The sequence below is a fragment of the Pollachius pollachius genome, assembly GCF_949987615.1.
Source record: "Pollachius pollachius genome assembly, chromosome: 1".
Classification (NCBI taxonomy): domain Eukaryota; kingdom Metazoa; phylum Chordata; class Actinopteri; order Gadiformes; family Gadidae; genus Pollachius; species Pollachius pollachius.
The window spans coordinates 10,343,371-10,360,780 of NC_136934.1; the positions used below are offsets into that span (position 1 = coordinate 10,343,371).

The 17,410-nt window shown below is 41.7% G+C and overlaps 1 protein-coding gene across 1 annotated transcript; it reads left to right on the forward strand.

Annotated features, from left to right (window-relative positions):
• Window positions 1-2,311: 2,311 nt before the first annotated feature.
• LOC307089192 (solute carrier family 28 member 3-like) lies at window positions 2,312-8,824 on the forward strand (the record flags this gene model as incomplete). The annotated part of the gene is made up of 17 exons (XM_079755351.1): window positions 2,312-2,380; window positions 2,837-2,913; window positions 3,150-3,229; window positions 3,463-3,652; window positions 3,814-3,958; window positions 4,315-4,428; window positions 4,720-4,797; window positions 5,162-5,242; window positions 5,477-5,557; window positions 5,698-5,823; window positions 6,137-6,261; window positions 6,387-6,555; window positions 6,912-7,109; window positions 7,449-7,530; window positions 7,689-7,787; window positions 8,038-8,152; window positions 8,686-8,824. 17 exons carry the CDS (start codon window positions 2,312-2,314, stop codon window positions 8,822-8,824), a joined length of 1,968 nt encoding a protein of 655 aa, XP_079611477.1.
• Between the last annotated feature and the right edge of the window lie 8,586 nt (window positions 8,825-17,410).

Sequence of the window (17,410 nt, forward strand, 5' to 3'; positions counted from 1 at the left end):
TATTGATTAGCTCACATTGTTATGGCAATGAAAACGCCCTCAGCTGAGAAAATAATGCCAGCGTTTTTTTTTAAACAGAAAATTAGCATCCTTTTTTTGCATCAGAACAACAAGATTTTTTGGCATCAGAAGTTTTATAAAAATGTATGGGTCCCTGAAAGACAGGTAACATAGTTTAGTGCTCCCGAAATAGTGGTCTGTTTCTCATAGTATTTGGCTAGTACATGTTGTACCAATGTTTTTCAGTAACATATTCAGGAAAATATGGTCATTTTTGAGTGAAACTTACACAAAGGAAATTTAATATACCTCAAATTTGTTATTACAGTTCACATCCATTGATTATTCCTTCATCCAAACAGTCTTTTTTCCTTTCATCACTTTAGTGGTTCAGAACTGCATTATTTAGCTGACACTGCCAGCTGTTGGCTTAGACATACAACAGCATAGTAACTAAGAAAATGAAGGTCGGGGGAAAAAAAAATATTGGACAGGAATTTTTTATATACTTCATATACCCGTGTGGCTTCTTGGGGTTAAGCCCCCCCCAAAAGTCAGCACCTAGGATCGCCCCTGGTCATCCCTAATGATAAAGGTAGGATAATCATTTTGTGGTGAACGATTATTTTGCGAAATGATCCCAGCTCCATCATCCACTGCATGTCGGCTCACTCCTCGCGCTGAGATTTATCCCACAGCGCCCTCTTTTGGATTTTGAAATGTTAAAAACTTAAACGAATAATTTAAAACTGTCAATCCTCTGCCAAACAAATAAGAACGAATTATAAAATATGGTCAGGGTTAGGGTTAGTGTTAGGATTAAGGTTAGGGTTAGCCTTTTTTTTCCGGACATCATTTATTTTTATCCAAGCAGCAATATATATTTGAAAATGAAATGTTTAATGAAGTCAATGCGGTCAGTTCACTGCAATTCATGTTAGATTTAGTTTTTTTAAATGATCAGTGAGAGATATTTAAATGGTAGTTTGCAACTACAATATTCAAGCTATTACACAATGTCATATACTGTTCTAATATAGGACTTGATACAGCTAAACATACAGCATATCAACTTTGACAAAGGGGCAATATCCAAATACAAAACTTTGTGATACCAGAGTAGTCTTTTAAACAGCATGTTTTCAAAGGACCCACTTAAGGCTGAAGGCAAGTGCTGAGGGGAAGTTGACCCTGTTCATGAAGAACATACTTAATGATTGACAAACATAAAATAACTGGATTAATTCCATCACCATTCTCTTTATACAAACTGGCCTCAGTCCACAACCTCTAACGACCGAGCACCTACGGATCAATAGGTAATAGTTAGTGTAGAATCTTTGCTTTTTTGCCAAATGTTTTTGGAGGAATTTAATCGCTGATCTTGTTATCCAACTGGTTTATCACAATTGATTAAAAACCACTGAAGCCATGAGACACTAGACAATCTTCCACCCTTACCAAAACAAGGCAAACATTTACAATTCTCCGGATAACACCGTCTGGCCATCAATTCTGAGGAAACACTGGCATGTCTTCTGATGGATGCAAAATGACAGCAACATTTTGGAATGGATTAAGCTTGAGAAGACTATCAATGTAAAATGAGTGTAAAAGCTTTCTCACTGCAAATAAATGAATGATTTTATTCTCATAACAGAACTGTGAATCCGCAATGTTTAATTGCTTGTCTTGAGCAGACCCAAACTTGGCTGTGATTGTCAAGGACCCTTACCTCTTGGATTGGCCTTCTAGTAAGCTTGGTGGTTACTGGTGTTGACTACTAATTTTATTTACCCACAGGTCAGCATATTTAATAATTTGTCACTCATTTAGTTCTATTTACTTCCAGGTATTCACTAACTTCAGGATGAGTAAGACCTTCATCTGGTTATTGGTTGAACCACTCGCCGTGGGAGCATCTGCCGTGTGTAGGGAACTAATGGAAGACGTTCAAATGTTGACTTTAGCTTGTTAAACCAATTCAAGCTGGCTGGATAATAAACAAATAGAAATAAATAGAGAATGAAAGAAAGAGAGAAAGGAAGAAAGGAAACACTAAGAACGAGACAAAGAGAGACGGTGTAAAGGTTTACAGCAAACTGCTATTCTGTTTATCTCAAGCAAATAGGTCCTTCACTGAAGAACTCCTCCTCTAGGTCATTCAATGTATTACCTATGTGCTTGGAGGGAACAGAGGAAACAGGGGAGAGGAGAGTGAGCTGTGTGTTTCTGAGAGGGTGTGGAGGGCCCAGACAGGTGTAGCCTTCAGTGTGTAGCAGAGCTTTCTGTATACCTCTGAGGCTTCAGCATGGAGATGAACACAGTGCCTAAGAGCCACCCTGACAAAGGGAAGGACAACCATGCTTTTTTGGCAGAGGTAGGTTTGAATATATCAATGTCCGATATTTCTTACAACTTCAAAGGCAGCATTGACGTACACAGTGGGGGTAGAACCCATCAAGGGACAAAATACTTGGAGAACTCCAGTGCAGTGGTCGTCATATTTACTAGCAACTCTTTGCAGAACAGGCAGTATTTAATTCGTTTTTAATAAGCTTACTGACAGTATGCAAAACCAAACATATACTGTCAGGTCAGGGCTAATTAACTAGCGACCCTGAAACTCATCGCTGCCATGGTTTCACTAAACAAGTGTTCTTTTCTGTTGACAAAGAGTCTGTCTATTCGCGTAACAAATTGGCCAAGGTTGAGGTGTACATAATCTGACCTAAAGAGCCTCAAGTGTGTGTGTGTGTGTGTGTGTGTGTGTGTGTGTGTGTGTGTGTGTGTGTGTGTACATGCTTGCACGTTGACGTGTACATTTGTATGGAAGGAGAAAGATCTGACCCGCATCGATATGAACCTGACTTCTGAAGATGGAGAAGATGCTCATGACGACCAACAAAAAAGGTTTTGCATGATAGACTATTTCACAAGCATTGTTTGGGTTTTGGTTTAGAAACAATGCCATTGCTATTGTCTCTCTCTCTCTCTCTCTCTATCTCTCTCTCTCTCTCTCTCTTTCTCTCGTCTCTTTCTCTCTTGTCTCTTTCTCTCTCTCTCTCTCTCTCTCTCTCTCTCTCTCTCTCTCTCTCTCTCTCTCTCTCTCTCTCTCTCTCTCTCACTCTCGTCCCCTGTGTGCTCAGTTTCCTACAGAAGAATGTGGAGTGGGCAGAGGCATGCTTGATGAAGAACAAGGACCGGATTATATTGGCCCTACTCGCAGGTAGCTAGACCGCTCTTGCTGCACTGTTTGTTTTTACCACATAAAAAACACATATACACACAGACATCCACTCCCCCCACACAAACACACACACTTCTTTACACATTATCTTGGGCTGCTGCCTGCTTTTTGAGTGCCCACCATGCCCACAGAAATGTACGTTTTTATGCATATCCTGAATTTCCGGCTTGGGGTTTCCTGTATTAACGCACATCTTCCTCCAATTCTTCCAGGTTATGCTGCCATGTTGATAGCGGCCTGCATTCTGAATTACAAACAAGCTGTTGAGCTGCTGGCAGTCACAATTGTAGTCATTTTCTTTCTGGCCTGGGATTGGTTAATGCAACGCTACGGTGATCTTCTATGCCAGAAGTTCTCTCCCATCTGTGAGCTGTGGGATGGCAACTGGTTTTGGATCAAATGGTGAGAAATAAGACCTACTTTATGTGCTTCATTACCCCCATGTGCTGTTTTTTACAACTGAGCTTATATTGTTTTGCGATGAGGCAATTTGTCTGACCCACAACCCACTCGTAGCCTCTGATGGAACAAAGGGTATGGCTCATGGTGTTCCCAATTGCCAGGGTGGTGTATGCTGTGTTACTGGTGATGCTGGTGTGTTGGCTTGTGTTTGACACGGCCAAGAGCGGAACCAGGCAACTGGTGTCCTTTGCTGGACTGGTGCTTCTTATCCTGCTCATGGCACTCTTCTCCAAAAGCCCCACCAGGGTAACACACACACACACACACACACACACACACACACACACAAACACAAACACAAGCACGCAAACACACACACTCATTTGCACACAGACACGTGCACACACACGCACAGACACATACACTTGCCACACACACACCATCAATATTTGGGTAAAGAATAGAAGGTATGTTGTGGGTTTCTATTCCGTTGCTTGTATTTACTGTTATGCATCAGTGATTCTGGGCATAGTCTACCAAAAGTAATAAATTCAGTGACATCAGATGATGTTCGTCGTACTAATGAACCTATATATGAACTTCCTAAACATGTAGTAAAATGTTGTAATATGTTACCAAGAGACATTTGTTAATTTTGGTAGATCTATTGGAGAACTTTGGTTTGGGGCGTTGGGCTACAGTTCGTCTTTGGGCTGCTCATGCTCCGGACGGATGTTGGCCTGAAAGCGCTACAGTGGGTGGGAAACAAAGTAGAGGTACACACCTGCTCTCACAATCACAAAAACACACCTATACAAATGTACACCAACTAAATGCCGGATCGTGATTACTTTCTCGTTTTGATAGAATATGCTGATCTGACATCTTTTAACTCTAAGAATGTGTCTGGTCTTGTCTGATGTAATCTAGTGTATGTAGTATAAAGTAATGTGTCACATAGTGTTGTAAACATATCATATAAGTTGCAGATGAGGTTGATTTTCTCAGTATGTAGTAGTAAGTATGATGAGATTATTATCATAATTACATCTTCTCTTTTCACACAGACCTTCCTGTCCTACTCAAATTCTGGGGCCAAAATGGTTTTTGGTGAGAGTTATGAGGATCACTTCTTTGCATTCAAGGTACGATGCAATCCACACACACACACACACACACACACACACACACACACACACACACACACACACACACACACGCACACACACACACACACACGCACACATACACACATACACACGCACACACTAGAATGATGAAGATGATGGCTGTGATGACCATGATGATGATGGTGGAGAAAATGATGAAGGTGATAATAATGGTAATAAATGTGATGATCTGGTAATGCTGTGATAACCACAAGTATGAAGATGGGGATAGTAATGGTGAAGATGAAGATCATAATGATTGGTGATGGCTATAATAATGGTAGGCTAATGCAGAGGATAAAATTGATTAAAATCATGATGATGGTTTCTCTCTCTACAGGTGATGCCTTCTATTGTCTTTGTAAGCACCATCATTTCGGTTCTCTATCACGTGGGTTTCATGCAGTGGCTCATTCTGAAGGTGAGCCATGTATGCATGGCTGCTTTGAGCAACCAGCCATTACTTAGGGATTCACTAAGACAGCACTGAAAAGTGAATGTACTCCAAAGAGGGTGTTATTACTTATAATTTCAGAATGTTATCTATTAGTGTGGGGTTTTACGAACATAAATATAATTGTATGTATGATATCATATACAACTATATGTTTTTGTTATTTTTGATTGTTAACATAGGATTTTCTTCTTTGTGCAGATTGGTTTGGTAATGCATGTATCCATGGGAACCTCTCTAACGGAATCCACAGCTGCAGCAGGAAACATGTTCCTGGGACAGGTGTGGGCTTTCTGGTCCTAACTTTAACCACCTCACTAATTCTGCTATATGTGTATGCATATCTAATTAACCACAGTGGTAATTTTCAATTGTTCGATTCAAATCAAAGTTCTCTGTTTTTCTCGCCCACTCTGTCTCAGACCGAGTCCCTGCTCCTGATTCGTCCGTACATCCACCAGATGACCCGCTCTGAGATCCACGCCGTTACGGCGGGTGGGTTCGCTAGCGTCTCTGGGAGCATCCTGGCGGCCTACATCTCCCTGGGGGTAAAGGAAGCCATGCATCCTCATTATATTGCTATTATCCCCGGTCAATAGCAGTTAATAGCTTGTTGACAATGTTGAAGAATGATTACACAACAATATAATATGATAATAAGTAATATGAGCCATCTTCTCTCTTTCTCTCTCTCTCTCTCTCTCTCTCTCTCTCTCTCTCTCTCTCTCTCTCTCTCGCTCTCTCTCTCGCTCTCTTTCACTGGTACTCACACACGCACGCTTGTGCGTTGCTTAATCAGATCCACCTCAATAGCTCCCCTGCTATATCCATCGACCCGATCTCTGACCTTTGCTCTGATAGGTGGAGGCCTCTCACCTCCTGACGGCGTCCATAATGTCAGCACCTGCCTCCCTGGCCATCGCCAAGGTGTTCTGGCCGGAGACGGATCCTGCCAAGGTCAGCAGGGAGATAAAGATGCCCAAAAGGTGAGACAGACGAAACGAGGCAAAGCCATGAACAGGAAGTTAACACATAGGCGATCTTCAGTGACCTTGATGGGGACAAAGGTCATTCTCCATTGTATGTTGGTATTGCCATTTCTTTTTTTCAGGGAGACAAACAACTTGCTGGAAGCCGTAGCTCAAGGGGCGTGTTCCTCTGCACCATTGGTGGCTAATATAGTCGCCAACCTCATCGCTTTCATTTCCATACTGGCCTTCATGGACGAGACTCTGTCCTGGCTGGGAGCCTTGTTTTATTATCCACAGTTCAGCTTTTCGGTAAGTACAACACAGGCACACACGCACACACACACACACGCACACACATGCAGTCGCACAGTTGTGGCCCACAAATCATGACCCGCAGTTGATTTCGGCAGTATATTCTTTCTATTTATGTAGCTTTTATAAAGTTGCTGTAATGGGTTTAGAATTTTTGTTTGAATCTTAGCAAATGGGCAAACAGCATACCACTAAGAACAGTAACCCCTTGATAAAATGTTGTGCAACATTTGTAAATGTAAATGTAACACACACATTTTTCGCCCTTGGTTGCGAGATTACATTTTGGCCCACAACTCTGGGTCAGCACTTTAGCTGTTTCTAAGGCTTTTAATTTCTCTCCCATTCCTCAGTTCATCTGTTCCTATGTGTTTGCGCCGCTGGCCTTCGTTATGGGCGTATCGTGGGAGGACAGCTTCATTGTAGGCGAGCTGATTGGCATCAAGACGTTCTTGAATGAGTTTGTGAGCTATGAGAGGCTGTCTGTGCTCATCAAGAATAGGGAGAAAGGGAAGCCTGAGTATGTGGACAACGTTAAGCAGTGTATATCGGTAAGTCGTTTAACAACTCGGAAAACGTTCAGCAGTATATTTAGGTAAGTCTCTAACAACTTGGAAATTGTTTAACAGTATTTATCAGTAAGTCTCCTAACAATTGAACAATTTTAGCAGTATATTTAGGAAACCCTCTAACAACTGGACAGTTGTTGAATGAAAACCTATTAAATTATATCAATATTTTATTATAGAGCAGTTTTGTCAGCATATGTGGAAATATATGTTCACGATGTGAAGGGAAATCCCTTTGTTGCTATCTCTTAAAAAACCTGCGCATACATAAATATATTGGTCCAGTCAACAATTGGACTGAGGCAACCTCTCTCTCCTCAGATTCACTCCCAAACCATAGCCACCTATGCTCTGTGTGGCTTCTCTAACTTTGGCTCCCTGGGGATGATCATTGGAGTAATGAGTAAGATCCTGTCAAATCATCCCTCTATCCACTAGAGTTTGGAACAGAATAACCCAGTTCATGAACATATTTACTGGTTAATTAGGCAGATAGATAAATAAAAAAGTGGTGACATTGTAGCATCGCATGTGGACTATCCAATCTCCCCGCGCCTCCAGATACCCTGGCTCCAAAGAGAATGTCAGACTTCACCAACTGTGGCCTCAGAGCGTTGATGGCAGGAAGCGTGGCCTGTTTCATGACTGCATGCATCGCAGGTAAAGCCGTCTCCTCGTTCTCTGAACTAAGGCCAAATGATAGGCCGACTTCTGCGGCAAATAGCCACCGTTGGTCGCCACCATCACCCTCCTGATGTACATATTGTAGCAGAGGAGTGCCTACCCTACAGTGAAGGCCACTGTGGGAGTCTCACCAGGGACGTAGAGACCCTGGTGTTGCACCCACAGTGGTATTTGGCTCAAAAGAATGATGGCCACGGCCTTTGTTTCTTCTTTTTACTCCTCCCAGGTATTCTATACGTTCCGGAATTCCAGTGTGATTCTATGTTTGGAGCGCTCGCCAACATCTCTGTATGGAATACCAGCACTGAGATATCTGAATGCTGCAGCCAGCTATACAACAGGTGTTTGTGGGTCATTTACCGTCAGCTCACAGGATTTAAGTGGATTAAGGTACAGGTTAGTCATGAGGCAGGGGATAGGCCTCTTTGCTCTAGGAGACTGACAGGTAGACTGTGAATCGAACACAGTATCTTCAGAATCTAAGTCAAACTACTTAGCCATTACACTATCAACATCACTTAAACTATCAATGTACTTGGTGTAGAAACTGTAAAAGCTCTTTCTCTCACACACACACACACACACACACACACGCACACACACACACACACACGCACGCACACACATACACACACACACACACACACACACACACACACACACACACACACACACACACACACAAGGTTAAGGACCATTTGCCTGGTTGTGGTGTGTGTGTTCCAAAGGTCTTTTTTGCATCTTATTCATAATTCTAAAGTGCATAAAACTTTTCCAGTTTTCAACCTGAACCCTTGATAAAGTGTCATCTTGATTAACATAAGGTCATACAGAGTGAAAGTCAGAAAAATAACTGTGTGGTCTTTCATTGCAGTGTAAAGGCGTTCACTCCATTGAACATGGCCAATGGAACTTCCATTTTACAACGTTGCTGTGCGTTTGCTCCCTCTGCTTCCTTTAACTGTACCATTGGGCTTGAAGCGATCATCCCCCATGGTGTAAAATATCATTAGCATAAGCATGAAAAAAGGATTAAATGAGAAGGAATCAGTTTTAAGAGGATAACCAAAAACAAGATGTAGCCTATGTGTTGAGTTTTATCAGCAGAGTGTTGTGCTGACGATGCGTAGGGAGGAGGCTGACGACTTCTCTCATTATAGGACATTTATTTTAGAACAATGAAATGTGGCCATCTGCCAGTTGGGTTGAGCGCGGACTTAAAAAAAAACGTCACGCATAAAAATGTCCATGTACGGGAAGTCCATTAGGTCACAATACAATACATGAACATTCATTACATTAATTATTGTGGGTGCTCTTGCGTCCTCTTGTGTCGCTAAGAGTAAAAAATATTTACAGTCATGTAACCTGAGAACATAAAAAATAGGCTTACATTTTAACACTATGTGATTGCTTAGAGAAATTGTGTTAAAAGTGCAGTTTGTACATTGCTATTGTGACAATAAAAAAGATAACTGATCGTTATGCGTTCAAATGTTTTATTTGCCGGCTACAGCTTTCCAAAATCGATCTTGGTGCGGATATAATTATTGTGTCGGAAATCGCGGCATTTGTGTGCAGTCCCATTCTGATCCATAATTGTAATTTTGATGTATTTGTAGAAGTAGCCTAGCCCTTTCCAATGACACGGTAGTCATTGAAAAGGGAGGGCTGAGGGGGTATTTAATTGGCTGCAATATGCATTTATACCACTAGATGCCACTAAATTTATCCCACTCAACATTTAATAGTTTCTATTTTTTTATTGCTGTACAACCTAGGCTATTTTTCTAGCCTAATTAAATTTAAATTTCTGTACTTCTGTCCTTAAATTATTAATAGTGTTGCTTTGTGTATTTCATCATATTTTTTCCTAGCAGCATTGCTGACTTCTTCTTTCCACTGTTTCCCGCTGACTAAGACCTTGCAGTAATAATTGTGTAGAAAGGGGGCGCTGGCACTCTACTCAGCCACTGCATGTGTATCTATCTATTTTTACTATTTGCATATGATGAGGTTTATAGGCCTGCACATCAGAATGTATCATAATTATGTTATGATACACACCGCATTGAGAAGACTCAAGAGAGCCCTGAGAGTCCTGTTAAATCCTAAATCAATGAACCAAGGCTGAAGAAATCTTTGTTCTGCCTCATCTCATGTGAGAAACGCTGTGGCAGGTTGTCTACCCATTATGACAATTATTTTCGATGAAATACTAAACAATTGCCAAAAAAACATAAATACCAATATAATAACCTAACTAACATCGTTATGATTATACAGCTTCAAAGTGGAGGAAGTCATTGAGATGTGACATGCCCACTAGCATTTCTAGGACATAGAGCACACTGTATGAATCCATATGTATATTAATCCATAAGCCTTAAAAGTCCAAAATAGAAAACGCAAGAGGCGTAGAAGAAGATGGGGGCCGGATGTTGACAGTAATGGTTGTGGAACTGTGCAGCACCGTATGACGAATGTATTAATTATGCAAATTTGAACAGACCTGACTGGAAAGTATTACCCGACACAGTGGCGGGTGAAGTGACACAATTCACCCGCCACCATACAAATCCACCCGCAAATGGCCTGTGGCGGGTGTTAATTTCCATCCCTGGTGTGTGTGTGTCTGTGTGATTACACACACTGTAACACAAGTGTTGTACACTTATTTGTTACTTGGATTACTGTTCTGCTGTTGGTGTTATGGCGCATAACACCTCGGACTCTCGTCTCTGGTATTTCCACAATGAGACTTGTAGTGGGGGTTATCTCAGCCATGGTTGAGAAGGAATTGGGGGAAAGGAACTTTGTCTTTGACTCCCTGAAGTACATGAACCACGACATGGAGGAGAAAGGGATTGTTGCCCGCGAATGTCTCCTGCTTGAGCCCCGCTTCCCGCTGCCAAGGGACCACCGCCTCAGCGCTGCCCACTGCAGGAGGCGGTGGTGCCCAAGCGCTGACCGCTGCCGAGGCGGTGGACCCTCGGCAGCAAGGCTCCGGCGGGAGACAACCGCGGTCAACAATCCCTTTCTCCTCCATGTCGTGGTTCAGTCTACTTCAGATTGATGTGGACGTGCAAGAACGACACAATCGTTTGAGATTCATAATATCGTCTGGAGGCTCACACAGCTTTTGGCCGTGATAATATATATTATATGATATCGATATCTATGGATGATATTATTTAGATATAGAGCTCCAGGACTCTTGTTTGTTCTAGAATATTTACAGAATAAGGCCAAAGGCCATTGCGATACATCCACTGTAAACAGAGCGCATCGTGGCCGCAAGCTGCTTAGGGCCACACCCCCACCCTCCTCCTTGACCCGCCTCTCTCCATTTGCATTAAAGCTACAGACACCAAAACGGCTTGTTTGGGGAAAGCTCATTGTGCGACTGGCTCGTAGTGGCTGTAATTTTGCACCACGGCTGAATTTCAGGAATGTCTTCAAATACTGTGTTTGGGGCCCACTAATATCTATATTAAAGCATCCATAAAGCAGCATGCCATGGGACCTTTAATGGTGAGTTAAGCCATTAAGTTCACATGCAAGCCACTAGATGGCACTTTTGTATTGCATTTTCCAGTCCCCACCCCTCGGGCCTAAGTTGAATTCGAAAGGTCATAAAAAAGCCGTTCTTCAAATCGCCTTGATTGGCTATGAGTTACTACTAAATTAATATCGACAGCCGTGGAAATCAACACAGCGGAACCGTGGAAGGGCCGCATAGGGGTGAGTTCTGGCATCTGCAAATATGGGAGACCTGGTGGGGGGATACACAGCACAACAGTCACTTCATTAAGTCAGGGACCGGGAAAAGGTCAGACGGCCTATCTGCGGGCAGGAGGTAGTGTTCCATGTGCGACTTTCACCCACCCACAGTGAGGAGGACATTATTGTCCGCCGTCAGAGTCTGACACGAAGGGCCTTTTTAAGTTCGGTGTCACATGGAGATTGAAACCCTATTTGTTTGAATTGGTTGGTTTGAGGATTTTCCTCATTATCGCTTCAATAGGGGACCAGAAAGTCCGGTCTGCAAGGTGATTCCAAAATAGGTTGCACCACATGTGCAACCGGGTAACGTTTTCAGTGCTGCAAGATATTGGTCCCGATTTGCTTATGCATTTGATACAAAATAATACTATAACTATATAAAAAATATATGACTTGATGTGGTCCTTCAATGTGGTTGCCGAATAGACCTACTGTTATTATTGTTTTTGTCAATGTGAGCTAATTATTGCTTAGAGAATGCTGCTGCAAAGACTTCTATCCTGGAATAATTAGCACCATATCAATCAACACCATATTTACAGTATACCAAGCCATTCATTTTGTAGATATATTAAAATACAGACATGTGAATTTACCTCTGATAAATGGTTTGTGACTGATCTGTCCTTTTTAGATTATCAATACTAATATAATACTATAACACTGCAATTCCCATGAGGCCCCAGCTGAAATACTACTACCCCCAGTGGAAGCACAGACAATCGTAGGAAGATAGAGACTACACGCACGCACGCACGCACACACGCACATGCACACACACACACACACACACACACACACATTAGTGCACATACATTTGCATGCATCGAAACACACCAACATGCTCGCTCTCTATGATAAAGGGCAGAAAGAGTGTAACGAAGGAAGGGAGGACCCGAACTAAGGCAGGGGAATGGGGAACAGAGGATGGAAGGTTAGGTAAACAACTGGAAAGAGAATGTGGAGAATAAGTATGAGATTAGGACAACTGTTGAGAGAGACAGCCATACATCCGCACTTGTTTGACACACACACACACACACACACACACACACACACACACACATACACACACTCACACACACATACACACAAAGGTCAATATTTGATTTAAGAATAATTTAACCAAATGCAAATGTTAAATTTACAGGCTGGGTAAGGAATGCCTAAACCCTTCAATACCAAGCCTTTGAAATAGTAGTTTCATGGTATCATTCAAATCAATGAGAGATGGATGGATCAATACATTCATTGATTGATAAAATAAGTCTGAACATTTCCCATATTTATTCTTAAGTTGATCCTCTTCAATGTACACATTATAACAGATGGTCTTCTCTTTGTATAAAACAATCAGGGTGTTGACTATCAAATCAAGTAACACAAACACGCAGAGGCCTCTGCCTGCATCTCTTCATGTGTTCTTCAGGCTATGCTCTGGGCCTAACAAACCATAATTAATGCTCTAATTGGCCATTGACACATAATTGCACGGACGTGTGTCGGTGCATGGCAAGGAATTAAACAGGACAATCCCTGATGAATGGGTGCCTGTTGAACTGTGCTCGTCACATATTGAGCTGTGCTATAGGAGTCACAAGGACGGGGATTCAATATGAAATATAAAGCATTGACCATATATTAATGTCAATATCTTGATGCTGACTGCTTTCTCTGAAGGCATGAAGGTGTTACAAATTACAGTTATATTTTTATTTTATAAATCTTTCATTGTACGTTCATCTCCATGTAACAGGGCCCCCAGCGCCACATATGGTGGTACTGATCTGCAGTAGTCCAGATGCCTCTTATTTCTACCAGATTCTTGTAGCCGAGTAGTATCTCCAATATCCATGGTCTGGCTTTGTGCTTTTTTTCTTCGAATCAATTCACATTCCTTCTATTTTATATTAACAACATGACACATCTCTCATCGTAACAGGCCCTCTCCCCGTGTTTTATCCAGATTATCGATCTATCCATCATGTTTTGATCAAATCATAATCATTTACTGCTGAATTGATGATTCATTTTCAAATGAATATGTTTAATTTGTAATTATGTCCCTATTTTTTTAAATGTCCCCTTTTTCATCTCCTTCAAATTGTATTTGCCTTCAGTCTAGAAACACCAACACATTTATGTGGCGCACTCTAATCCAGCTGATTAATGGGGGGGCTGTCATTTCATAGAAATCAGGGTTTTGGCCGCCATTTTCTTTGTAGTCATGTTGCTACTCAACTGAATTGTGAGCAAATTAAAACCAAAAAAATGTCTGAATTCTTCTTGGAACGAAGTCGGCTGGGTAAGAGCTGGGCTCACAGCTGATTGTTAACATGAGGTCGTTTCCGTGTCTCTCAACAACGCATGTTCTCGGAAAGTTCAGAGAAAAACAACCTTGCCATCTTGATTAGTCCTCAGAAGGTGTGGTTTGCCGTGTTTTTTTTTGTTAGTGGCTCATTGAATACATTTAGCACACAAACACACCCGCACACGTATGGAACAAAATTACATACTGCACGTGCTGCCCAATTATGGACTCACACATATGCATGCAATCGTGCACACACCGACCCATGGACATACAGACACACACACACACACACACACACACACACACACACACACACACACACACACACACACACACACACACACACAAGCACACTCATTTCAGTTCCTTGGATGCCAGGCAGGGGGTAAATCTGGTGCAGCGATGAACACACGCTGGGATCAGAACACCTCTCATCCTTCTTCCTCCCTTTCCCTTTTCTTCCATTCTTAATTCCCCTTTCTCTCTTCTTTCTTTCAATCTTTCAACCTTACTTCCTTTCTCTCATTTCTCTCTTTCTTCTTTCCTCCCACTCAACATTCTTACTTTCTGCTGTTATTTTTCTGTTTCCTGTGTTCTGTCCCTCATTGTCCTTTTCTTCTCCTTTCTTTCTCCTGATCTTTGAACAGCAAATCACGTAATGCATGGGTTAAGAATAATAGTTACTTGCTCTTTCCCTCTTTCACTCCTTAAACATTTGCTCCGTTTCTGCATCTTATCTTTCCTCTCAAATTTCCCCCTCTTCTCTGCTCCTAGGTCTCTCTGGCTCTGTATTGTTCTTCCATTAGATCAGAGAGATTTCCAAACTCTTCATTAAGCCCATTTAGAGAGCCGTGGCTCAGCCCTAATTGTCTCACTGCCCTAATGAATATTAAGTGCTGTTTAATTTACAATCTTTATGCAGTCTTTACATTTATGCCAACCCCTTGTCCGCTTTTACATCAGACTCATCACTTAGACAGTCAACACAATGTTACCCCCCCCCCCCCCTTTTACAAATAGGAAGAAAGAGAGAAGGAGAGGCTAAGCAGAAGGACCGCGTTTTTTAAAAGCATATCAAAAGCGCAGAAACACGCGCAGCCCGCCCCGGTACTCTCCCGCACTGTTGTTCTAGGCATCCAACAAGTGTTTACGTGTTTTGGCTGCACTTCATGCCCGGCTGAATGCATACTCACTTAACCCTATCGCTCACCGAGCTCCTCGGATCTCCATGGTTACTAGAGGTAGTCGAGCAGGTGGAGGGCTCTTGAGGGTGCATTAGGACCTTTCCGCCACAAAGGGCCGGCTCCCATCTCAGCTGAGAGCTAAAGCCCTGCCTGCCTGCCTGCCTGTCAGTCAGGCCTGCGTGGAGGGCCTGCACACTGTTTGCTCGGCTCAGCATGCGAGGGCTGTGCATCCTGAGAACAGGCGCACTCAGATTTAAATGACAACCTTTAAAGCAAACTGGGATAAAAGAAAGAAGAAGAAATGTACATGGAAAATTGTAGAATTTGAATTTTCTATAGAATGGTTTTCTTTTTTGTGTAGGTAGAACTGGGTTACATAATGTAAATGTTAAATTGAAGAACACTTGAGGGTTATTGTCATTATATAGCAGAGACTCCAGGCAGTCTCTTCTATCAACACTTATTATTAACACTTTTCTTTCTTACATACCTGTTCCCATATTATTAGAGTTTATTATATATTTAACAGTTTTTGCCAATGCATGCAAAACAAGAAGATATTCATCCCAACTAGGACAACCAAGTTGTACTTTTTATGTCTACTTGATTTTAAACACTGTAAATATATTAGCATTTTGCAAATGTGTCATTTATGTACAATTACATAAACTCGTTCTCCGTTCTCTACCAGAATGTTCATGGATCATTTCTCCATCTCCAACCTCCCTCTTTGTTTCCTGCAGATCTGTCCTTTCCCTACTTTCCCTCCTTCATTATCGTCCTTGCCCTGTCCTCGCTCATAACCCATGGAGTTATGAGGAGAGCCAGTTACGATTTTGGGGGGGAATTCCAGGTTTAGGAAGTAAAAGTCCAGACAAGGATTTTCTCCAACTGGCCCTCATGGATCCAGGTTTTTCTACTCATTAGTTGTAGGCTTTTTATTTTTGGAATATGCTCATAAACTAATTCAGCTGTTTAACTTGGCTGGACTTCTATTATTACAAGCTGGAGATTTGATCTCTGATTTGAGATGGTTGTGTTTATTTGCAAGATAACTAAATATTTCTACAATGAGGGTCTGCAACTTTGGGAAGATTGCCTTGATGTTTGAGCTCTGTTCAATATGTCCGACAGCTGCAAACAAACGTCCACAGCGACTTAACATATACGGCAGCTTGGTAATTTCAATTGACAACGCGGTTGAGACTACAGAGTTGACCATCTCTTGTGAGCAGTTTAGCACATAATTACCGTGATAACAGCGAGTCCTAGGGTCATTATGCAAGGCATCGTGATTTTACCCAGGCCAACATAATGAGCCATGGCACATCGGAGTAAAAGACGTCTTTATCCACTTAACACTATATTGAGACTCCATTTTCCGGAAACATGCCTTTCTTGCATTGCTACTCTAATAAAATACTGCACAATTAGGCAAACACGATGGCCGGAGAAATTTGCAAGAGTTATAATCGCTGTGTGTGTGTGTGTGTGTGTGTGTGTGTGTGTGTGTGTGTGTGTGTGTGTGTGTGTGTGTGTGTGTGTGTGTGTGTAAGCGCGCGCGCGGATAAAAGTGTTATTATTTATTTGGTCAACTCCATTGGGTTTCTAAATGATTATAACTTTGTGAGAAATAAGAAATTGCTGGTACTACAGACTCACGGAAATACCTTGTTAGAGCCAAGGACAATACATAAAAATAGAAAGAAAATGTTTGCCTGCATTCACTTAGTAAACAGTCCAAGCACAAAGTGCTTGAACACTGCCCAATCACTAACCCTTATTTTGCTTTGGGTCGCACTCTGGTCAATTCACATATTAGTTTTAGCAGCATGATGTTCTATCTGGCTTTTCTAAATAAAAACAAACAAAGAAATACAGTATTTGGATGCCAGGAGCCTTCATCATATATATAATATATATAATTGTTTGTTTTTTGTTTTCTGAACAAATCCGTGTGCCTGCCAGTGTCAGTAATTGTCTTGTTTGTGATTTGTGATGTTATGAGGTGTCTTGTAATTATTTTAAAAGACAGCTCACCACAGTTAATGAATAATTTACATGGTATCTATAATGTGTCAACTGATCTGGTGAATGGATTGATTTTGCGTAAAAAAATAGCCTATTCGTTATACCGACTATAGTATAGTTAGTCTCCCCCAGAGCACGCACTCAATGAAGCATAAAAAAATAAATGCACAATCTTTGTTAGCAACATCCTTTGCCCCAAAATGTTATGTTTTTGGGTAGTAGTAGTGAGCCCAATTCCTGAGTATATTACATATTGTTATGTTGGCTGTGATGTGTCTTGCTCT